Source organism: Tripterygium wilfordii, chromosome 7 (genome assembly GCF_013401445.1).
Source record: "Tripterygium wilfordii isolate XIE 37 chromosome 7, ASM1340144v1, whole genome shotgun sequence".
NCBI classification, from domain to species: Eukaryota; Viridiplantae; Streptophyta; class Magnoliopsida; order Celastrales; family Celastraceae; genus Tripterygium; species Tripterygium wilfordii.
Window position 1 is genome coordinate 380,425 of NC_052238.1, and position 25,401 is coordinate 405,825.

Consider the following 25,401-nt stretch of genomic DNA (forward strand, 5'->3'; position numbering starts at 1 on the left):
GCTTATAAGAAAGGACAAACCTCTTATTGTCAACCTAACCCAAACTTGTGATACTAGATTTGGGCCTACATCCCGTGTGACGGGTATTCATCACCCTCACATCACTCGGAAGTCAGAAGTCTAATTCTTGATTGACTCATGAGTCACGATGCACAACTGAATGAGTTTGGGTTTCCAAGGCCATTCCACAACTTAATGGGCTTTATTGACTGCCCATTGTCACCGCAAAGTCTGAGTATATCTCGTAGGTTTGGACCATCCCTCCCCATCGTTTGAATATTAAGAACCCAATGTTACCTTTGGGCTTAGCTTTAAAAGATAAATGGCCCAAACAATCACTTGGATCAAACAAATTACGAAGCCAGGCCCAGTAGGCACAATCACTAAGGACATTCAAATATTCAATAATTATTCTTCCCCTCATTCATAAGTAACTAGGAACTCAAAACAACACCAACAAAAATGGCTAGCCAAACAAGGCTTTTCACATGGTGAAGCTGCTAACATGCTAAGAGCTACATTATACACATAATTACAAGGAAAACCGTAACGGCCGGACAAAAATATCAGTTCAGAATATAATTCTTTCAGGCAGTAGTATGCCAGGAGCTTCCTCTTCCACAACAAGACCCTCACAAGAAACCAATTTCACTACAGACCCAGCAGCAAGTGGATACTTCTGCTTGGCCTCCGCAAAACCTCTGCCGAGAACCCTTTCAACCCAATCATCAACGTCGTTCATCTTATCTGATAACCATGTGGCTGCAAGCATTTGTACCATGACTTGATGATCAATCTCCAGTTCAACATCCGATCCAAACATCCTTTTAAACAGCATGTTGACATCCTTTTGTAACTTATCAGCTTGCTCATCAAAACCAAATGGCTCAAAAGGCACCTTTTCATCTACTTGATCCAAGAAGGCTTCAAACCAGCGTTCCGAGTCCCTGTCGAATGACCATTCAGGTTCGTCTGCAGGAAGATTCAAATCAAAATTGGATCTAAATGACTTGGGTGACCGGTTCATTTCCAGCTCCATGGATTCACTGATATCAATCACTTTTCTTTTATTCAAAGATGATATTGAGGTCAATTCTTTTGAAGTGATTCCCACATTCATACTATTGCCTCTCCTGGAATCACCAGCATCGCATTCAATAAATATCTTCATCTGCCAGCATTTAGCTGCAAGTATCATTTCCTCAGAAAATTTAAAGCGATCATTCTTAACATGAAAATCTTTTTCCCCTTCTGAGCCCATTGATGTTGTCACAAAAATTAACTGACTGGAATCGAATCTCCCATTCTTGTCCAGAAATTTACCTGTGCTAATAGCCTGGGACAAGCATTTCTGGACCTGAGTGTCAGCTTTATCTACATTTTCAAGGAAGATCACTGAATGGGGTTTCTTCCTCAACTCCCTACCAATGAAATTGACAGCATCGTCACCATTTGATTCTCGGCAGTCAAATATCAAATGTAATTGGCTGACACTATCTTCCGAGCCAAAATCCACAGAGATCAGATTTTTCTTGCTGCCAAAAATCACCTCAGCAAGTGTGGAGGCGACTTTTCTCTTTCCAACCTTGTCAGATCCAAGGAAAGTAAACCAAATGTTTTCTCGGCGATTTGAGCCACCACTTCCATATGCTGCTCCGCAACGGGAGATAACTTGGGCAATGGAACAGATGGCAGCACCTTGCCAGCCAACCTTTTCAGTAAGGACTCTTTTAAGTGACTCCTTGTCTCCAAAATCAACTTGCTTTCCCCAAGCTGGACCAGAGCAAGAAGAAGATTGGACAATATGGCGTGAAGTATTTTCAATGACCACATCAAACTTGGTGGAAATGGAACTTGAAAAGCGCTGAAGGTGCTGTCTATGATCTTGCAGCTTTGGATTGTTTGCTTCCTGACAAGAAGATGCACCCATTGTTCCCAATCCCAAATCTGTGGTCAAAGAAGTAGGGAACATTTGGAAATCCTCTGCTTCTCCATGGTGACTCCTTGAAACGTTTATTTGCAGCTTAGATTGGATACCAGTGTTCTCGGCTTCAGAATCTACTGGTGCTGGCATGTTTTGCTTTGACGGAGAAAGCTTTTGCGAGTCGACGTGCATGATGGGACTTAGATTAGCACATTGGCTATCAAAGACGGATGAACCTTTGCCAAAGCCTAAGCTCGTATTGGTGGAGAATCTATTGGCTTCAATTTCTGGGACTTGGGACTTGGCGTGGGGAACATTCAGAACATGAAATGATTGAGCAGGATGATTACGACGGCAGATATCACTCCATCTCTTCCGTAGATCCAAAATATTAGCATTCAATGGTGTTACATCATCTTTGGTCTGCACTGAATGATGAAGCAAAGTCAATAAAGGCATGAAATCCACCAACGAAAGGCATAAGATGATATAAATCTATGGCATGTCTGAGAGTTCGAATGTAAGGTTAGATGAGTGAAGAATTTATTACTTGGAAGGATTCGCATGACATTGCTGCATGCAACCCCTTGGTTGTGTCAAGATTCTCCACTTGTAGAAAATATTGTAGGTTCTTGGTGTGATGATCTGGATCTGTAAAAGTTGATCTTACCCTCAAAACAGCAACTTCTTGCTCGTAGTTTGCAGCGCAAAGATAGCACATCGACGGAATCCCAGAATCGGATGGTGGCGGAGTAAAGAACCCAGCCAATGGAACAAAGCTGTAAGTATTACATGAGCATGAGACTGAGATTCAGTTGGTAAAAATGGCTATATGCTAAAGTTTATCAGGAAATTAAGAATATAGTATATTTCAATTGCACACACAAAAAGCCATTAGAGGAGAGACCACCACTTCATTCAGCACAGCAAGATCCATGCTTGAAGCAGAACATTAATATATTAGGAATTTAGGATCTAATTACACAAAAAAACTCACGCTAAAATGGAAGAACTACAATATTTTGCTCTGGGTTATATAGCAGAGAAAGAAAATGACTTCAGCTACTAATGTGAATTGCAACTAGTATATGCAACGTGCATTAGATATCCAAATTTCAAACAGAGAATTTAATCAATTAAAAGCATATAATCCCTTGTCCAATCTAACCCTTCCAACCAATAAAGAAACAAATTTCTACTTCGGAACTACATCATAATTCTGAATTTTAGAAATGACAAGCAGCCAGAAAAGGTAAAAATTAGCTGCAAGAGAAACATCACTAACCTGGATTTGGAGCATACTTCCTCGATTAAATTCCTGGAAGAGGAAATGGGCAGGGGATGCAAATCCCAATCCTTCTGTAAGGCCAAAAACTGCTCTGAGCGTGTCGTGTCGTCACTAGCTACTGCCCCTATTAGCCACAATTTCTCTCCGTAAATCTCCAACAGACCAGTCACTTTCGACACAAGGTAGCCTAGGGCATCACTAGCTGCTCCATGCCCAGTTAGCACACTTAATTCTCCCAAATTCAACAGAACACCAGAACCCGGAACCCTGCAATGCTCCAGTTCAGTTTTCAACTCCTCAAACTTGAAACCCATCGTCTCTTCACTCCTTCTCTGAAGAACGAACTCCCTAATATCACTTTCTACACAAATCACCCTCAATTTGGCTATTTCCACTGGCAAAACGTTAATGTTTCCCCTCCGTATGTCTTCAACGAAGCTCTTCAAAGCGTCACCGGCACAAACCCCAACAAGCAACGGGTTTTTCCCTTTCTTCTTAACCAAAACTTCAACGATTCTCTTACTATTATGACCTAGCGGATTCACAGACGGGAAATCGAATCCGGGTCTTCTAGTGTCTGAATCGATTACGTTGCCGATAAACATTGGCTGGCGACGGGTCTTCAAAAGTCGAGACGACGCCGTCTGCGTCACCGGAGGCCGCATAATCGCCCATTTAATGTCATAGCTCCCGAACCCGGCTTCCCCGAATACCCGACTCACACTCGGGTCGTCTAGAATCGATAGCAAAAAATGTTTTAGCTCCACCTTCAAAAGTGATGGCGTTTGGTTGTTACCATGAATCTGCTGCAGGTGACAGATATCCGGATTCCTTCTCTGATTCGCTTGAGACCGTTTGATTACAGCCATGAGAGAGTTCGACACTGGAGGAGGCTCCTCCAGAGCCTTTGCTTGGGGCAACTTGTCCAGGGAGAATCCGACGCTGGCTCCGAGCGCTTGAAACTGATTACGAGAGAAGAAGCTACTGGCGCGCGTGCAGGCTTCCCGGAGAATGGAGTTGGGCATCGCCAGCAAAGCGGACACCGCGTGAAGCGACGTCGTCTGCGCATGGCTCCGACGCCTCGCCACACCCACAGCGTCATCGAGAACACTTGCCGCCTCCTCCGTCAAGCATTGCCTCGCAGTAGCTACTGGCGTGGGCATCGCCGGCGAGCACGAAGAAACCCGTATATATAGAGAGAGAGAGGTATATGTCAAAAGGAACGTGTTCTGTACAAGTGTTAACCAAATAAAAAATTCCAAAAGAGCGTTTACTTGATTCACTTTTTAAAATTATTTATTCAGGAGTTCAAGAGAGAGAGGGTGTCCGTTTGTTTGGGGAGTGGGTCCGGCTCTCGGGTTTTTATACAAACACATGGTGGGCATAGATTCTGTTTTAAACACAGACAAATCTGTATTTTCTGTTTTCTTTTTCTTTATACTTGCCTAGTGCGGGTTTATTATACTATACTAGTCATTTTTTTCTTTTGCTTTTTCGAACGAATAATCCGTCTAAAAATATGCAATTCCTTTCGCTATATATCTTTCTTTACAGTGGGTAATGGCTTCTTCTTTTTTGTCCACTAAATCCAATGACCAACCATGGCAGTGGAGTCACTGTCTCGCTTTGAGGGTCATTTCTGTATTCCTTCTTGTTCATATAATAATAATAATAATAATAATACTGTGTTTTTAGTTGAATTACCGAGCACCTAATAGACCATATAAAGCCAAAAAAAAAAGAAAAAAGGTAATGATAAATTATGAGTCGAATTTGTGAAATAATTAGAGTCGGGCACAAAGTCTGATAAGAAAGATAGTGATGGAGATAACGTGATAACGACTTCCAGGAACTTTACAAAGCAGCATTAGCTTCCTTTCCCTTTAAAGCTACAAGCCTCCGTCCGTCACCACAAATGATCCTCCTCGGGATCACTATCACGCGCAAAAGGAAAAGAAAAAAGCAAGAGATGGAGAAAGAGGCTTTTTTGGCCAAACCATATCAGATTTGGCTGATTTGCTTTACATACACGGTCATATCATTTAGATATTTATAGAACGTAAAAAAATTTAACTCATATGTAAAGACTGTTAACTATCAAAACGTATATCCATATCGGTTGATTCCAACCAACCGCGTATTTCTTGTTAGCCACTTACATGTGGATTTCGTCTGCGTGTGGTTGGCTGTTTGTTAGTGGACTGCGTTAAAAAAATGAATTCTCTTATAAGTACTCAAAATAATGATTTAAAATAAATACAGTTTTTTAACTATTCATTTAAAATATATGGGATCAAAAATAGTGGATTCCACTAATCATTTCACTTAAATCAATGATCAAAAAATTATACTTATTTTAAATTTTTACTTTGAGTGCTTATAGGAGAATTCTTAGTGTTAAACATATATAGATAAATTCAAACATATTTTTTTAGAGGGAAATATCTCGTAGTAACTCCACAGTTAAATATGTTTATACGAAAGTACTATTAGGATGTGTGACATCCTAGGAAGGCACGGGCGTACAGGCTCGATGTATCCATAAAAACTGGACCAAATAATATTGCTGATATGTATTGGATTGAAAATTATAATAGGTTGTGGTCTTTTAGTGGGCCTTCGCGCACTTGGCCTCGAGCCAAGACGGACCTTGAATTTGATGGCATGGGGAAATTTTCATACGCACGAGTTTGACAACCAGAGATTTACGCTATCGAACAACATCCAATCTCTCTCATAACGTCATTTTAGGACAAAACCTGCTGACTTTAGGCCCAAAGTGGACTCCATCATAATTATAACAAAATAGCGTTACTAAATTCTAATTAGTTGATATTATAACACTATATATTTATTCCTGATAAGTCTGGCCGTAATTAGCAAAAATAGGAGATTAGGAAATCAAAACGCGTCGTTCTCTTGGAAAATTTTCCCTGATTGGTCTTTGGGCCACAGTTGTCCCCTTTTCGCTTGCAACTGGTCTACTGAGAAACTCACGCAGCAGATCATTCCCGCTAGAGAAGATAAACAACAAGTGGCACACTGTAAGGAGTCAAAGAAGACAAAAGGCCCAAGTTGGGCCTTCCGTCTCTCTCCGACTCAATAGAGCAAAAGAAAAGTGCTTGATTTGACATGTTTTCAATTTTGTCCCCATTTTCTTTTCATTGAAAATGACTAAATGGGAGTTTATTTTTTATTAAAAATATACAGAATTAACCAAATTTTAGATGATCCATTAGAGCATTGTTACTGAATTACTAAAATTTAAGGTCTGTTTCATATACTTGTTTTTTTTAATGTACTTTATGTATTTATTATTTAAAAAATAATATCGAAAACACGTTTGGCTGTCCATTTTAGATAATACAAAACTAAGCTAAAAATACTTTAAAATAAAACAGAGAAATATACATTTTCTGTTTAGAAAATAATAAAACAAAAACTAAGCCTTTTTTTTTTCCAGTTTCTTTCAAGTGAATGACACTCTCACTTCAATTATGCATCTTGGATGCAAAATAGGCATCATTATTGTTTACAAATTATCAAACAAAATTCCAATCGAATTAATTGGAGTGGAGAATGATTTAATTTTTGATTCAAGCATGAGTGGTCGATGGTCACGACTTTGGTAGTGGTCCTAATAGACCTTATGAATCTATTTATGCTCACATAATTAGGGGACTCTCCCAACCAGAAGAGGCAATAGAATCACAATCGCTTTCATTTCTTCGCATGCTTCCCCCTTCGGTGCCTAAAAGGGTCACCCCTTCAATTAAAGCTTTCCTCTTCTGCCTCGTGACACCTTGTTTTGGACTAACACGGGCATCAATTGCAAAGCATACCAAACACATCTCTCTCTCTCTCTCTAGGCAAACAACAGTGCTCTCATTCAGTGACCATGAAAACTCCTCTCTCCAATTATTGACCTCTTTTTTTATTTTATTTTATGGCAGTGGGTTTGATTAATGGCTCTCACTTTCTACAAAAAGTGGTGGGCTTTGCTTAAATTGGAATCCTTTGTCCAATATAATTATTCACACTTCATGTTGATTTTCTGTTTTTGAGGCAGGCAATACAGCAAACACTTGAGGATGCTGTTTTGCCATTTTTAGAGGGTATGGGCTTTTGCCAGGGGGTTCTCCTTGGAATGGCAGGCTAGAAAGTTAGTCTAAGGATTTTTTTTTCCCCCTTTGATAAACTAATCTAATAAAGAATATAAAAAAGATAAATATGTTTTATATTTAAAAAAAGGGTAAAGTCAAGTGGGCAAACTATATAGTTGACTTTTCTCCCTTTGTTTTTTCTAAATATCTAATTGGGTCAAACAATCTCTCGAACGATAAAAATTGCAAATTATTACCGTTTTAATCTTAGAATCTTATCCTTTCAAATCTGAGAATATTTCCCCTTTTTTTTTTATTTTTCGTGAATATTAAGCTTTTGGGAATTAATGCCAAGTGATATACATGAGCTCGGAAGATTGTCCAAATCCTGGCGTTATCTTCCACTGTCAATCAGATTGTTATCAAAATCTATATTTGCTTGATTTTTGAAGTGATGGGTGGGAAAGCAATGCGATCGATTGGCTACACATCAGCAAAAATAAAATAATGGACAATGCCAACCCAAATTGCATTATACTTTTAACATGGTGTGGTAAGGTGACACGTTGACCGTGAAGTGACACATTTCTTTATCTTGCAAAACACACCCCCCAAAAACGAAAATTATAAAGAAGGGCTTGAATTGTGAGATGAGATCAAGTGGACTGGACTGAAGTTGTGAAGAATAACAAATGGGTGGGTTTGTGGGGGACCCAGCTGGCCCCCATTGTGAAGGATCTTTGCTTTAAAGCCCATGTGCGGATATTGTTTGTGATTTGTGGACATGTTCTATCTTCCACTAATCTTTGGAGTTGAAACTTAGAAAAGGATACTTTTTGCCACAAATGACTTCCTCTTTATCTACTATTGTTGTTGGATTGTTTGTCTATTACTCGATTATTGTCAACTCCCCCCAATTTTCGTAAAGTTCAATTAGGGTGACAGGTGACTTTATCAAGTACCAAACTTTGTAGTTAAATACTTATTTTGTCGATTATTATGTCAAGCAAATTCCTTTACAACTTTTAATTCCATATTTCCCTTCCCTTCGGATGGCGTTGGCATAACTAGAGGCAAATTACGGTCTTTTTAATCAATTTCAATGCCAAATTAAAATCAATAAAGACGTTTGGTTTGCATCACCTCGTATGTTAATAAGTATAGGTGTGGTTATCGGATATGCATACATCACAATAACTCACAAATCATGCGTGCGAGACAAATCCATGAAAAATACATGTGAGATGTCTGATCGATTGGTTTTGAGGAAACTGCATGTTATTTGAGTACTTATTTTTATAAATATGTCAAAGCTTCCAAGAGAGTAGCGACCTCACTTTGTCTCCTCCTTAAATGGCTGTCTAAGGTACTATCATTAGATCTTTCATCATATTGTATGTACTTGTTGAGTTGTTGGGCGTGGAATTGCATGTTCTTGAAGGTTATTATTGTCTTTTTATAGAAGTTAATTTAACTATTTTTTTTTTCATGAAAAAGGTGCTATTTCATTTACTTGGGAGAGAAAGTTTCAGATGAAATATCATCCCATTTTGGTAAAGTCATGCCAGATCTAACTCAAATCTTTAGTAGTGAAAAAAATAATTGTCGTCTAGGACAAAAAGTGAATGTAGGCTAAGTGTGGTGTGGGCCATAGCATGACTTTACATAACCGGGCTTTACTATAGGAGGAAGGTCATATCTTTGGTCCTTTTTGGCTATGGGCGAAAACACAAACCAAGATTTGTAAATATCTTGGCCCAGCCCACTACCAACCTCAACCGCTGGCCACCTCCTCTCATGCACCAAGGCTCAAAACTCCCCAGCAAAGCGAACACTACCAACCATCACGGTCGTTTCGACGGTGGTGCGACCCCTTTTGCGGTAATGAGCATATCGCCTGGCACTCTCTGTTTGAAGCTCTTCAAGCGTGCTAATTTACTAGAAATGGAAATGATAACTGCTCGCGTTGCTTTGAGATCCATCGGTGATTCCTTTGCTCGTCGATACCGGGGTTCTCACCTTGTGAAAAATTTCTCTCGACCTACGAAAATTCAGGTATTATTTTACGTATCACTACCATTGTTATTCAGTTAGGCTGTGCTTTGACTTGCGAGATAGTATTGCTCTGTAAATTTACTAACAGACTGAAATGGATTACTGGATAACTTGTTGGAGTTGAAACCGTATTTTAGGGTTTTTGAAGCTGTGTAATTTGAATCTAAATTCCAAGCTCATTGGCGGAGGCCAAAGTAGATGCGCTCAGCTTGGAAACTATCGACTTTGGAAGTCAAGTAATGTAACTAAAGCCCCCTGGACAAACTATTTTCAGGATTATTGAAGAATTCAAAAAACTTGCTGCTTTTTGTGGCACTGGCTATTGTGGAGAGGAAGCAAGTGCAGTGCTTTCGATACGTCCTTTAAACATTTCCCCCATTTTGTTTGAAAAAGGAGAGTCGGTTGGGTTGAACAAGTTTCCTTTAAAATGAACTGATTTCGTTGAACTGACTCATGCTATTCGCAAAGGATATTTTGTTTTACCGTAGATGGTTTCCAGTTTAACTACTTTCTGTAATATAATTTCTTTACGATTTTTCAAGTTACTGGAAGTCATTGAGAGTTTCGCGATTGTGTTTCTGGTATCTTACCTGTTTTCTTTTTCCCCCAGGAAATGGGGTTGATGACGGAAAAAGTAATTACTCGTCTGAATATGCTGACGAGTTTGAACAGTGAATATTTGGAGGTCTCTCTCGAGGAAGTTCAAGTTCTTGCTCATTTTCAATACTCCGTGTATTGCACAACTGCAAAATTATTACCGCACTCAAATATTCAGGCCAATGATTCTGCTTATTACTTCACTGAAAAGACCAAAAAAAAAAACAGACAAGTCTCAGCTTGTTGCCCTAGCAAAAGCCTATATAACAACAGGCAGGTTTCGATCCTGTTTAGTGTTTACCACAGCTGATCAATGTCCTAAACCAGGTCTTGCACTGCTCAGCTGGGAATGTTCATAGTTCTTACATCACAGACTCGGTATCTACCATAAAAAAATACAGAAGAAGCACACATAGAGATAAGACATTCAATAGCAGACTAGAGTTCTCTATTTCAAGATAACTTCAGAAAAAATTATTAACTAAACTTCATTAATAAAGATGAAAGGCCTCAGCTGCGACATTGTTTACCTTAATGTCATAGGTCATTCCAGGCAAAAAGTTCACAGCTGGTCTAAAAGCGTGAGCTTCTTTTTCTATCTCATCAGGATCAAATTCAAAATATGTACCCAGCATTTTTCAATTTTCCATCTGATAGTGTATCAAAACTCTCATCTAGGCCATCCAATACTGAGGAACTATGGCCTCCATGGTTCCATCAGATTTTGAATCAGATCTATCGCAAGCCTTATCAAGAAATTGCTTAGAAATTAGAATTTGAGATTTACTGTTACATAGATGCATCCATACATTGCTTGCTTAAATTATGAGTACATGATTTGAAACTTCCGGAGTTTTGTCTGAATTCTGGGATGAAGATTTAATGGGTGAGGGATGGTCAATCCGTTGACCAGTCGTGGCTCTTGGCTCCCGAGTATCATATTTATTATTTATGCTATTTTAGTCATCTTTTTCATGTAAAACCTGATTTAAGGATGTAGCTCTTATAAATTTGTTCAATTTTTAGAGGATGGAAGACTACCATTAGGATTAAAGAAGTCAATCTTGACAGCCAAGATCCCCAAGGATCTTGCTGTTACACAAATATAAAATGATCCATGTAATTAATTAATTACTACCAAATATTTATAATAATAACAATCATCAATCAGTTAATTAAGTCCAACTTCTGACAGCGAAATATTTACTAATTAAAAATGAACACTATGGTCTTATACAACAGCAAATACATATTCCAGGGTCCACATATCCCACACCTTGCACTCTCGTAATATCATTAATACGAGTCCTGTCGTGCTCTCAGCTTTCTGTTTCCCCTCAATGAAAAAACAGAGAAAGAAAAGAAGCCAGAGACCTTCATTGCTATCTAACAACTGATACTTCTGATGACAGTGGCCTTTTTTTCTCTTCCTTTCGTATTCATCATCAGTCTGTTGATAGGAGGACATGAAGTACTCGTTAATGGCCTTGGCTCTGCCTCCACCATTACCGTCATCTATGGAACTGCCACCTTTTGTGGAATCATTGCAGGCGAACCCACACAGAGAATTCAATGCTTCCAGGACGGAAAGAACATTTCAGTACAACCCAAAGTCTCCTTTGAGTCCATATCAGGTGGGTTTAGCTTCTTTTGTGGTCTTAGGTCCGGTGGATACAGCATCCTTTGTTGGGACACCACACCAACCACCTTCAACTTAACCTTTCAGCCAAAACGCATATACTTCAACTACAGCATCAGATTGACTGATCTGACAGTTGGGTATGACCATCTGTGTGCTAGAGAGATCAATTCTGGTGTTGCAAGGTGTTGGAGAGGAGGGGAGAATGGTAGGTCTCTAGTTTTATCACCTGGGTCTGATTTGAGGTTCAGTACAATCACTTCTGGGAGAGGGTTTTCTTGTGGGATTTTGAGGAATAACAGTAGAGTATCTTGTTGGGGTAATAGAGATATAGGAGCAGAGATTCAAAACCTGATTGGAAACTTGACAATGTCGAACTTAGTTGCTGGAGATTCACATGTTTGTGGGATAACCAGAACTGGGATTTTGGTTTGTCAAGGGAGGAATGAGTCTGGGCAATTGGATGTTCCTTTTAGTTCAGCTTATGAGTTCTCTGATCTCGCATTGGGAGCAAATTTCAGTTGCGCTATTAGGCAGAGGAATGGATTAGTACTATGTTGGGGAGGAAGAGGCAGAACACAATTCAATAATGATCTAACAGAAACTGTTTCATTCGAGTCTATTGTCGCTGGTTCGAATATTGTTTGTGGGATTTCAACAAGAAATCTTTCCATGACATGTTGGGGGCCTGAGTGGTCTGCTGAAAATTCTACAGGAAATGAAGTTCCATTTGGAATGGTAATTCCAGGGCCATGTGTACAGTCTTTGTGTAACAAATGTGGCATGTATCCAAATTCTGAGGTTTTGTGTGATGGATCTGGAAATATCTGCAAGGCATGCCAAACTGAGCTCCCTGTTGCAGTGCCTTTGCCACCCAAAACTCCACCACCTTCTCCACCAGCAAAGGGTATGAGCAAGCTTTCTTTGGTTTTTCTGATTGTTGGTTCTGTTGGAGCATTTTTTGGCATTTGCAGTGTTGTTTATTGTTTATGGATTGGGGCTTGTGGGTTCTTACTTGGTAGAAATCACAATTCTGTGCAACCTGCAACTATGGATGCCATGGCGGATACTTCTGCTGTGCCTGAAATTGGTCCTAATTACCCACCTCTAAGGTCGTTTTCGATCCGCGCACCGAGCTTGCGTTCTTCAAGGCGCCAGATGAGTGGGTCATCATCGAGGTATGCGGACAAGACTGAGAATTTTTCACTATCAGAGCTGGCCGCTGCTACCAACAACTTCTCATTGGAAAACAAAATTGGCAGTGGAAGTTTTGGCATTGTCTACAAAGGCAAGCTAGCTGATGGTCGTGAAGTAGCCATCAAAAGAGGAGAGAAAGATGCCAAGGCCAAGAAGTTCCAGGAAAAAGAAAGCGCGTTCGATTCAGAATTAGCCCTTCTATCGCGACTGCACCACAAGCACTTAGTCAGTCTCATTGGATATTGCGAGGAAAACAACGAGAGGCTTTTGGTTTATGAGTACATGAACAATGGTGCAGTGCATGATCACTTGCATGGCAAAAACAACACCGAAAAGGGTAGCAGCATTTTGAATTCCTGGAGAAGGAGGATCAAAATCGCATTGGATGCTGCAAGAGGGATTGAGTATCTTCATAACTATGCAGTGCCACCAATAATCCACAGAGACATTAAGTCCTCAAATATACTCCTAGATGCTAATTGGACTGCCAGAGTATCTGATTTTGGATTATCACTAATGGGACCTGAATCCGACCAAGAATTCATGTCTACAAAAGCAGTTGGAACTGTCGGGTACATCGATCCCGAGTACTTTGTACTGAATGTATTGACAGCAAAGAGTGATGTCTATGGATTAGGGATAGTTCTGTTAGAGCTTTTGACAGGGAGGAGAGCAGTGTTCAAGAATGAAGAAGAAGGAACTGGTCCAATGGGTGTGGTGGAGTATGCTAGGCCATTGATATATGCAGGAGATCTGCAAAAGGTGTTGGATAATAGGGTAGGTCCTCCAGAGACACATGAGACCGAGGCAGTTGAATTGATGGCTTACACTGCCTTGCATTGTGTCAATTTGGAAGGTAAGGAAAGGCCTAACATGATTGACATTGTTGCCAATTTGGAGAGGGCATTGGCTCTTTGTGAGGAGACCCGTCCTAGCTTCTCTACTACTACATTGTCCACTCCATCGGATTGAATTTCTCCATATCAAGAAAATAATTCATGCACATTTTTTTGATTCTTTTCCTTCAGAATCCTCATTTTTTTTTCCCCTCTTTTGAGTTGTGCAGAAATTCAAACACAAGTCCTTATTGATTAGTAATCTAGTTCACTGGCATAACTGCAGTTGTTAGCTTACTTAATGTGTAACTGATGTTCTTTGTGACTTCCTTCTGGTCATGGATTCACTTGTTTTTCCACTTCAAGCTTTTCTAGTACTGTTAATTAAAACAGCATGGGCATGCAGAGACATGGGGACAAGAGTGTCACCTGATGATTCCAAGAACAGTTGCTGATACCCCATTTAGTAGGATCTGAATCATTTTGGAGAAACTCCAGTGGATAGAGCTCAAAGGAACAACTGTTCTGTCCTTGATAATTACACAAAGTGGATCAAGATCTGTCCTAGGTATGTGCACACGTCTTTAAGCTCTGGTAGTGCTTACTTTTTCAAAAGGGGACTTGTTAACAAAGTCTTAAAGCTTGTGTTTCAAAACATCTGATCTGTTACAGGCTGTTTGATCCGGTTTTAAAGCAGTTATTATAAAAGTGGGATTAAATTAGTCTTTCTTTTGTCAACTTCAGCGTATTATAAAAAAAAAATCATTCAATCATTGATTTGTTTGGTAGGAGCAAATAGAATTTAGTGGAAGCCATATATTTGGTGAGTCCTCTAAAACATGTAGGGACCAGATGCTCATTCAAACCCTAGCTTGGTGGATCTTCATTATCAGTCTCTTTCTGCTTCTGAGTTTTTGCTTTCCAAGGCCATGTGTAAGGAAACTGGAATTGTATTTATCAATTGGGTGGACTCAGATTTATTTGTCCTGCCCTCTATTTTAGATTCTCAAGCATAAGCGTAAAATAATGCAAAAAACAAGTAGGTTTCTTGCATATCTGTAAATATACATTTTGGAGTTGGATTCTTCATAAATGGCTGGAGTACAATCCAATATATGAAAGCCTAGTGTGTAATCGAAACAAGTTCAACAGCCTTATGTTCTTGTATTTATCTCCTTTAAGGTTGTGTAATGGATTTGCTCGAATTCCAGTTTTCGTCCATTGCAATTGTGGGCCGTAATCACAATGGAGATTGTGCTTTTTTCGCGTGCGGAGATGACCAGGTAACCGATCCCACCATGGCGGCACATCTGCAAGCGGGAAACCAACCTCGCTAGTCGTTGGGAACCGGTGGTCAACTCAAGAGAGTATTAAAGTGGGCCTCAGAAGTTTTAGAGGCAAGAATGATTCACCGGTCCGCAAACATTGTGGCCCATAGGTTAAATGGGCTGTATGGATCCATTGGGCTGGCTATATTGCCTCAGAAGAATATTTAAGTGGGCTTTAGACTCTTCATACTTCATAGGTGTGGTCCGTGTGGAACCGTGGAAGACAAGAAAGATTAACCAGTCCGTGAACATGTGGCCCACGATCGACCTAAATGGGCGCTGGGATCCATTGGGCTGGCAGTATTCTCCCAGAATAGTATAGGCCCGGAACAAAGAAAGATCAACAGGTCCGCGAGCAGTGTGGCTCACTGTCTTGTTTTCCTTTCTTTGTTTTTCCTTTCATTTTTTTTTGGATAAGCACTATTTTCCTTCTTACATGTATATTGGAACAAGCATCTATTAACTTTTGTAACAACGTATTATTGAGCAGTATAGACACGTGATAGCTAGCCTAACGACTTCAATAATTCTATTAAGTTAGTGGATGCCCAGGAGAATATATTCAGCACTGTAATTTAGATAGGTCAAGACCTGTTCAGAAGTAGTTGTTCGCTGGATCAATATATGGATTCGTGCTAATATATTTTTTATTTTTTTTAAAAAAATTATTATGCAAAATTATAGTATATCAGATGCCCAACCCTATGATGAACTCTGTGGGCTTCCCTTTTCGGAGAAAAAAAGAAGAAAATAGTAAGGAGAAGGATTTCACCTCCCTTGCCATGTACTACCCAGTCCTCTAAAGAAAGATCGGCAGAAACTTAAAAGAAACTAGAATGTAGACCAGAACAGGGAAGAATTGCAAGCCAAAGACTGTATCACACAGGTACAAGCATGAAAATGTGATGGCAGAAAGTTCAATCCTATGATAAACATACAGTACTATTGTCATCAGGAGTCGGAAAAATCAAAGCGCATGAGGAGCCTCACCGATGGCAGCATTTCTCCCTTCCGATTAAAGAGGGGAACTGCACGTATACCCGGCCTCAATTCTGAGACTGGTAAACAAGTTTGGCCACCAAAATCATCCTTCTGAGTCATATCATATTCGTGGACTTCAATCCGAAGCAAAGCCAACTCCGGAACAGTAAGTGGAAATGTGAACTCTTCATTCCAAACAGGTGTCCAGTCATCCTCTTTTGCTTTTGTCTTCTTCATTACCTCATCATTTTCCACCCCTGCTATGCCAACCTGTCTTATGGATCAATTGGTCAGTCATTCTCTGTAATTCACTGTTGGAATTGGACTGTACATATAGAGGATTCACATGGACTTAATATATATAGATTTCATATAGCATCCATTCACACGAATAGTTGATATTTATAATGTAGGAAACATACAGATAGAAACTGCATAGAATATTTATCAGTGTTCAGTTATTTCTATATTTAAGAAGCATAAAAATAAACATTTAAGCATGTCAGTAACGCACATTAACTTACCCTGGTATAGAAATCTGGCGGGGAATACGAATCAAAGTGAGTTGGTTTAAAATCAAAACGCCACCCATCTCCTTTATATATTTTTACCTGTTAAGTAACATTATAAGTTATATCAGGGAAACTAGACACAAATAGCTTGAAGAATGGATTAATTGCAATCACCTTTAGAGTTTTCTTCACTGGCAACTTTGCTTGTGGATCAAACACTTGGCTTTTATTCATGAGAAAATCTGGCTTTTTGACATAGCCACATCCACCATTGGCTCTAAACATCCCATGCATTAACCAAAGTGCTCTACCATAACCCTGCAATGGAAGCAGAAACTATATATTGGTCTTCAAGCAAAAAACCGTAGCAGATATGAGATATCACGTCCCATTAAGTAACATTGCAGATTCATATTTCATAGTTCTTCTGACCCAATAACGGCAAGAACCTGTCAATACTTAGTCCAATTGTGTTTCAATTGTTAAATTGGGAGAAATGGTAAAAGGAAAGAAATATGAATCAAACCTGCATATTAAATGCAACCATTTGAGCTCCATGAGTCCAACCAATATGTGGCTTGTAGTTGGATGAGGTAAACCGAGTACCCTTTGGGTACACCCTCAAGACATTTTTCTGCGTAAACCTGTTTAAGGTAGATGCAAGCAATTGATTGAGTAGATATCCCACCCACAAAGTTCAAGCATGTACTTTAATATGAATGAAGATGCTTGCTCAAGACTTTGATATGAATAAGTACCAAATTAGTTCCTCTCGGTGATTTTCAGCAGCCCTTTCAAGCGCCTGTTCACTCAAACTAAGGCGTCTAACTTTAGTTGGCTCAACTTTTAGTGCCTCCTTCAAACCACCCTTGGGTTTTCCAGCGTGAATAGCAATTAATTCCTTGTATGCAGATACCCCTTGCCGATGCAATTCACTCTCACCATCTTCACTATCCTCATCATCCTGAGTGTCTTCATTTGTGTCACTATCACTCTGCAGGGCGTAGGAGAAAACTTTCAGAATCAACCACCAGAAGTATAGGTATACAGACTAATAATAGTTAAAGGGGGTTGTAAATCTCATCTATCAGCATACAGCGCACCATATCTCCGTTTTCTCGATTGACTGTAAGCTCTGATGGCTCCGTTCCCCATTCATCTTCATCTGAATCCTTCTCCTTCATTGAGTTTGTTTTGTTGTCCTTGTTCGTTTTAGCTTTAAGGTACTCTTTGGGAGGTTTGGTTGAAATAATGATTCGATACTTCAATTCTTCTGGTGAAGGGAACTCTTCTAAAGGATTAGATTTGGGGCAGAACAGCATGCCTCCAAATGTTTCAGTAAGCATCTAAAAGATAAAATATCGCAATCATTGAACAGTTATTACATATACCGACATCCCTTATTATTTATAACACATTAACTAATTACCTTAGCCACTTTGGTTTGAAGAGGCGGGGTGAGGTGGTCTTCAAGAGTTATTATGAGAGGGTATGAAGAGGCAGAAAATGCATGTTCTTTAATCGATTTCAAACATTTAATGAGTTCCACAGGAGTTGTCAATGTCCTGCATTCACATACCCACAGTACATAGATTTCAACTAAAACCATGCACAAGAAAAAAAAATCGACCATACTCTGAACCTATAAGCATTGAAAGCTCTTGGATTCTAATATAGTTCTTCCTGGCTCACCGAAGACACAAGCTAATTTACTGTCTGCTTTTACAGGAGTTGTGGAAGCAGGCAAAAATACGCAATGCAAGACTCAATCTATAGGCATCTTTAACTATAAAACCAAATAACCAAGAAGAGATTGCATACCTTCCATGAAGAACGAGTACATCATCCTCCCCGGAATTTGGCCACAAATCAAGCTCTATGACTCTTACACCTCTATCCAGTGCCTTAATGATTGGGATATCGCTGCAATCGCTGCTTAGTTGGTTTCCAGTCAGGTATGAATTGTGACCAGTGTATATGAAATAATGGGACAATGGGGCCGTCATATCCTGGTGGATCTGAAAGCAAATACTTAAATTACTAATTAGCAATAATTACTCGTGAAATTTACCTTAATTAGCATACTGACTCAAATATAGCATGAAAAATTTGTTCAGTGTTCAATGATTGCAACAGTGGAAATACCAAGCCGGGTAATGTTCATCAAGAACTCTCGATTGTAACCTAATTGCGATTTTTCAATTTATATCAATAACACTATGTAACAAAAATCAAAACTTCTAAATGAATTAACTTCTCGGACAGTTTATCAATAACCAAACAGAGGCAGGAACAAGTTTGAAGACCAACACCTGGTCTCCAATAGGTGGATTCAGATCCGCAGAGAACAAGTAATGATGAAAATCATCGAGAGTGAGAGTTTGCCTAGTAAACTTCGCAATATGGTGTCGTTTCTGCAAGACCTGCTCCACGATCCGCTCTGGTTCCTCGATCGATGAGCCACTGCCCTGAACCTCTACTAGGAACTTCCGCAGCTGCTCCGCCGTCATCTGGCTCCCACCGTCCGCGTACTTCACGAAAGCATCCTTCACATCCGAAGGCGGACCTGCTTCCGTCGGTCTAAACTTCCTTGTAAAGCACACGCACATCCTATAACTCCCCATCTCTCCCTCTCTCTCTCTCGTTGTATTTCTCTCCAAAACCTCGATGACTTTTTAGCTGCTTCGCCTCGTTCTCTTAATATATTCTGCCGTTCGCTATTATTCTCTCTCCAACGTTTCTCTCAAAATTTCTTTATTTTTTAATTGGGTCGATCTGTCTTCTCCTCCACTGTTGTTCAACCGTCAACGCTTGCTTTCCCGCCTTTTTTAATTAATAAAAGATATTTTTTGCTAAGAAATAAAAGTTTTATATGGAAATTTATGTATCAGTTTGGAATCATCAATCAATCAATCTATATATGTATAACTGAAAATCCACAAGACTTCTCCTTAATTCATGATACCACGTAAACGTTTTACAAAAAAGCCTACATAGACAAAAGAAAATTTTAAAATATATTAGAAAACTTTAAGACTCACAACCACACATATAAATATATTGCAAAACTTTAATACCCACAACCACATTCATACACTTTAAGACCCACAACCACACTCATACAGTTAATAGTATTCAAATAATTTTAAAATTATATTGAATTGTATGGGAATTTAATGTTTCGTAGGAGTGGTTTGATGTTGTTTTGATTTCTCAAAGGTCATGTATTGCTAATTATGAGAGTCTTTTGATATTACTCAATTAATGAAATTCATTTGTAGTATTTAGTTTGAAAACATTTTGTGTGTTTTTGGCATTAATTACAATCATTTTGTGGGAATTTTTGTGTGTTTTCATCATTTAGTGTGTTTTTGATGTATTTTGTGTGTTTTTGTAGTATTTAGTTGATGTATTTTGCATGTTTAGAGTTTGGTAGGTTTAGTAGTCTATTTGGATTGCAACATACACAACATGAGAGGTTTTTCTCATACTAGATTGTTCTAATGTGTAAGTAAATTCAGCACATTTAGTATTGGAACATTTAAGTGGTGACAGCAAAGCATGGTAGAATTCAATGAGTTGTTGAAGGTCAAAGTGATTATAGGCATAAATCTACCAGTCATACATAACATTTCAAAAATATAAATTCAAAAATCTTATTCTAAAAATATTAAGAATTTTATTCCAAAAATATCATTTCAAAAATACTACTTATGCTACATTGTACTTCTCGATATTAAATGTTACTTTGTAGAGATTGTTGTACTAACCATACAATATTGTCTCATAAACATGTATTTGGTGACCTATAACACTTTATAGATACTAGCGACGCAAATAAAAGTTGATAAACTCTTAGCATACTTATTCCTTATGCATCAAATTTCTTACACCCTATTAGAAAATTTTTCTTAGCAAATTAAAAAAAAAGTATTGTACATATTTTATCTTCATCTCACAATCATCTCTATTTTCTACAATTAAAGCTCTACTGCTCTTCATGTTAACAAAGTATCGAAAAACATTCATACATCTCTATTTTCCAATCAAAATATGTACCGCGTGAAGCGCGGACATACAACTAATAAGAATTTTAAAGCCAAACCCAGCAAACTAGGATTACCAAATTATCACTCTCAAAATGAATTTTAGAGTTAATTCCTCAATTGATAATGTATAATGTATGGTGATTGATTATATATGTGGATAAATAAAATAGCTCAAAATAAAGTCAGCATGATAGATAAACGATTAGTGTCAACGTTGAAAATATAAGACTTATCCTCAAGGTAACAAACATTCAAACGTAAAAGAGATCAAGATGAGGGATCATGGGAGATTTGATCGTATCTATCATGATACTCCAATTCAAATACTTTTATCTGATCATCCTGTCAATTCCTATATAAAGAGGGACAGAGATATGCTAATATATGCTAGACAATTTTCAAATTCACTTTGACTTCCACTTTGATTCTTTGAAGAATATTGATTTGGGCATCGAAGTGGGCCTAGACCACTAATGACCGCCTTCTCTCTTGTTATTCACTAAGACTCACCCCTCTTTCAATTTGTCAACAATTGATGTGTGAATCGTCTCATTTTTGTATCCACAATATATAATTTACAAATTATTTAGTTATTTAGTAAACTAAATACAACCTGAACACACTCCAATACAGTATTATTCCAAATGAAGATCACATGGAAAAATAAATAACTAGTAGCTCTCCATTGGAAAGCACTCAAGCAGTGAAGATGAGATTCAGAGCTGCAGTTAAAAATAAAAAATAAAACCTGGCTGTTTTCAATGAATTTTTTTTTAGATGAAAACTGTTTTCAATGTCAGATAGTAACACGTCGAAAACGTGTAAGAAATTAGCAAGTAGAGTAGACTAGAGTTGGCGTTTCAAGTTAATTAAAGAAAGGCACATCGACTTAATATTCCACTCATTGGCCCTAGTCAATCCCCGTCAACCAAGGCATTCACATCATTCTTCACACTCCATTTCTTGCTTTTATGGTTTTTTACTACTAAGTGGCGTATTTGTTAAACTAAAGACAAAAGGCTCTGGTCTTTGTCCATTGCAATTTGCAAGGTGCACTTGGAATAAAAAAAAAATTAGTAATTATCTGGCATTGGAAAGTAATATGAAAATTTTTTAGTCGATATGCTTCTTCTTTTTTTTAATATTTCATTTTGTTACAGTTGGACCAGATGCTACATTGCCTACCTACTCCAGGAAGCAATACACATTGTACACTCATCTAGTGAATGAAGAATCACAATATTATATAAACTGATTTTCGACAGCTCTACAATTCTTCAATAATTTTAAAATCTAGAATTTTTTTGTTCATATGACGTCAACTCATTTTGTCCAAAAATATATGGGAGGAGAAATGAATGAGATACATTATTTGAATAAAAATAACAAATACATGATGCGGCATTTAGTTTCTCTGTTAATGAATTGTAGAGCCTCAACGACTTAGCCTTGGGACACCTACTCGCAGCACCAAATGCGGAGAAGAGGGGCTCGGCTCAGCAGGTGGTCCCATTTGGGCCATAAAATATGCGTAGAGAAAGCCCACTACGAGTTTCTCTAATAACACTCTAGCTAATTCCCAAAAAAGGCAAAAGTACACATGGACTATAGCCCTCCCCTCCACAAACGAAAAAGGGCCTAAAACAAAAGAGAGGAGGCCCATGAATTACTAGGACCTAGTAGTAGTAGAAGATTGAGGGTTCGTGACTCTCAATCTTTACAGGCTCACGAGTAAAGTTAGTCTTCAACTTTTACAGGCCCTGTCGCACTCGCAAACGCTGAAACTGAAGATACGAAAGTGAGGACAAGTGCTTCCGCAACGGCAAACCCTTGTGGTCATAATCCACTGCCATGGAAAAGACGCACGGCAGGGTATCAATCCTTTACAAAGCTGGAAGACCCAGATTGCCAACCTTTGTTTTTAAAATACTGGTTCGGTAGAACAATCAGATGACATCAGGAACATGTTAATCAGGAGGACAGCTTGATGATCCAACATAAAGAATAATACTCAAGTCCTACTGAAAAGTGAAAACAAGAGAGTGTAGGGTTTCCGGTGGGTAATATCCTGAGAAACACAACGGAATTCTGAGACCAAAAGACACGAATTGAAAAGGATTGCTAAACAGAAAATCTACAATCTACCAACTGATCATAATCAAACATACTTGAAACGTTAGTGTAGAAGTACCATGCCAAGGTTCTTGAACATCCAGAGATGAATCAATGATATATGATGAATATAAACAGCACCCATACAGCTAAATCCATCATGGTCTTATGTTCAACAATAACTTTGCCATCAAATCTTGAGATCTAAACGTAAGCAATTCACAGAGTCTAAATCAGTGTAAGATATAATAAGGGATCCAAGGCAGAAACAGTATAAAATAAAAGTAATCAGCCAGATGTCATCCTAATCACTCAGAAATTGGTTTTGACAAAGATAGTAAGGATAATCCTTATATTTGATACCAAACCACAAATTATGAACTACTAGCAAACCAAGGTTTGTCCCAGGGAAACAAATTCACAAGCACACTACAATAATATGATAGGCGAACATGTGGCCCATTGGTTGATTTACATTGGTGCTCCTATGCACAAGAGTTGTTCACATCACGTCAAAAGAAGAATGAGAAAATCAACAACCCCAAAATATAATGCAAAGAATCAGAAAATTAACAACTCCAAAAAAAGCAATAATGGGACTGGAAGCCAATCCTTTTTTGCCCTTTTCTTACACTTGGAAATAAAAGATTCCTCAAGAAAGGATGGAAGATTTCAAAGCAAGACGGACATCCCTTCTAGCTTTAACATCGTCCATCCTTCCTTGCTTTAAAATCTTCCAGGTGTATCACCAACTTCAAAAACTTTCAATTGTAAATGCTAGAAGATGAAGTTCTAGAGAAAATTTTGGATGTCATTTTACTATGTGAGTAATCTTCCACCTTCCAGCTACTTAGAATCTTAAATCTCTAGTCATTTCATTTTCACATAAAGTAAACACAGCATTAGTTTTAGTTCATTCAACACCAAATACCTTGCAATAGAGATTAGAGAACACATGCGGAGCCAAATCAAACTGAAGAGGCCATCCATCATCACCAAATCACCAAATTGAAGATATTAAAAAGGTAAGGAGTTCCAACTTCCAACCAAGATAGTACATTCATCTAAACATATAAAGAAACCGCAAAATCATTAAAAAACAAATATACAAAAGAAGTTGATGTGATTAATATGCTTATGACAAACAAATCCATCCGTCTTTCCGCATATAAAAAATGCAATAAAAAATAACCTTGTTGCTTATTGAACCGAAAATAAATTTCTTAAAACCACAATACCAGAAACAAGTCTTATAATTACCTATTTCAATTATCTTGAATAGAGAGGCACATTCAAATGCTCTCTCAACTAAGTAATTCAAGCCAAACTTAGCATGCGTTGGCATGTAAAGAATCGAATCTCTATTCTGATCGATTTGCGTACCTCTCGACCTTATCATCATTCAGATTAATCCCCACCATTGCCTCACCCAGTCCACAGCTCACCTCTGCCAGCACATCAGGGTCGCTGTAATGCGTCACAGCCTGAACTATAGCACGTGCGCGTCTAGCCGGGTCGCCACTCTTGAACACACCAGACCCGACAAACACTCCATCGCAGCCCAGCTGCATCATGAGAGCCGCGTCTGCCGGAGTCGCCACACCTCCCGCGGCGAATTGAACCACCGGAAGCCTCCCTAGCTGTTTGGTCTGCATAACGAGGTCATAGGGAGCGGCGATCTTTTTCGCGAAAGTGAAGACCTCATCGTCGTCCATGTTGCGAAGGACCCTGATGTCACCCATCACGGACCTCACGTGCCTAACAGCCTCCACGATGTTACCAGTCCCCGCCTCGCCCTTCGTACGGATCATGGCCGCACCTTCCCGGATCCTGCGCAGAGCCTCTCCCAGATTGCGGCAACCACAGACGAAAGGAATGCGGAAATTGTGCTTGTTGATGTGATTGTCCTCGTCAGCAAGGGTGAGAACCTCGCTCTCATCAACGTAGTCAATGCCAATAGCTTCCAGGATTTGGGCCTCCACGAAGTGGCCGATACGGGCTTTGGCCATGACTGGGATGGTCACCGCCTGCTTGATTTCCTTAATGAGTTGCGGGTCACTCATGCGAGCCACACCGCCCTGCGCGCGGATGTCGGCAGGGACCCTCTCGAGTGCCATTACGGCGCACGCGCCTGCCTCCTCAGCGATGCGAGCCTGCTCTGCGTTGACGACGTCCATGATGACGCCACCACGAAGCATCTGGGCCAGCCCCACCTTAACGGAGAACGGGGATTTCTTCGTCGTTTCATAGATTGCACCGTTTCCGTAAACGGTCACAACTCCGGTATCCGCCATTGAAACAGAGAGATTGAGAAAGAGAGAAGGAGAGGTGCGGTGTAGAATGCAAGTAGGGGCGGCTAACGATTGTATTTGTATGTGTGTGTGGTGATATGGGTCCTTAATATTTTGTTATTTTTTGTAAGGGAAAATCTCATATTTTTATTATTTGGTAAGGAAATCAAAGACGGATATGTATCCTTTTATGTGTGGCACTAAACAAATTTTCATATGCGACTCCTATTGAAAGTAGATGCTTGCATCGTGGTACTGATTTTAGTCACAACTTATTTTAATACTTAGTAACTTAAAAAATAAATATTATGATTGGTAAACCAATTTTTTTTATGAGAATTCCAAAACAATTTAGGTTGTTTCTTTTTTTAAAATTCTCAAGGCTTATATTGATTTGAGTTGAATTATTTGATAAGCCATTTGAGCTCAAATACCATTAAAAATAATTAGTTAGAGTACTATAGACTATAGTAATGGATCGTCATATTC

The 25,401-nt window shown here is 39.0% G+C and overlaps 4 protein-coding genes across 4 annotated transcripts; 1 reads left to right on the forward strand and 3 right to left on the reverse strand.

The window, feature by feature from the left end:
• Positions 1-353: 353 nt before the first annotated feature.
• Positions 354-4,461, reverse strand: LOC120002431 (protein SMAX1-LIKE 6-like). The gene is made up of 3 exons (XM_038851211.1): positions 3,210-4,461; positions 2,475-2,703; positions 354-2,347 (listed from the first exon to the last, which is right to left on the reverse strand). The coding sequence occupies exons 1-3, from the start codon at positions 4,373-4,375 to the stop codon at positions 572-574; spliced, it is 3,171 nt and encodes a 1,056-aa protein (XP_038707139.1). The 5' UTR covers positions 4,376-4,461; the 3' UTR covers positions 354-571.
• A 6,823-nt stretch (positions 4,462-11,284) lies between these two features.
• Positions 11,285-13,868, forward strand: LOC120002323 (putative serine/threonine-protein kinase-like protein CCR3). The gene has a single exon (XM_038851046.1). It carries the CDS (start codon positions 11,373-11,375, stop codon positions 13,773-13,775), a length of 2,403 nt encoding a protein of 800 aa, XP_038706974.1. The 5' UTR covers positions 11,285-11,372; the 3' UTR covers positions 13,776-13,868.
• A 1,900-nt stretch (positions 13,869-15,768) lies between these two features.
• On the reverse strand, positions 15,769-19,172 carry LOC120002325 (phosphoinositide phospholipase C 4-like). Its single transcript, XM_038851049.1, has 9 exons — positions 18,773-19,172; positions 18,282-18,478; positions 17,890-18,025; positions 17,564-17,806; positions 17,219-17,454; positions 16,987-17,104; positions 16,635-16,778; positions 16,473-16,559; positions 15,769-16,218 (listed from the first exon to the last, which is right to left on the reverse strand). The coding sequence occupies exons 1-9, from the start codon at positions 19,082-19,084 to the stop codon at positions 15,919-15,921; spliced, it is 1,773 nt and encodes a 590-aa protein (XP_038706977.1). The 5' UTR covers positions 19,085-19,172; the 3' UTR covers positions 15,769-15,918.
• Positions 19,173-23,727: 4,555 nt separating this feature from the next.
• Positions 23,728-24,992, reverse strand: LOC120002330 (probable pyridoxal 5'-phosphate synthase subunit PDX1). The gene has a single exon (XM_038851056.1). The coding sequence runs from the start codon at positions 24,913-24,915 to the stop codon at positions 23,983-23,985; it is 933 nt and encodes a 310-aa protein (XP_038706984.1). The 5' UTR covers positions 24,916-24,992; the 3' UTR covers positions 23,728-23,982.
• Between the last annotated feature and the right edge of the window lie 409 nt (positions 24,993-25,401).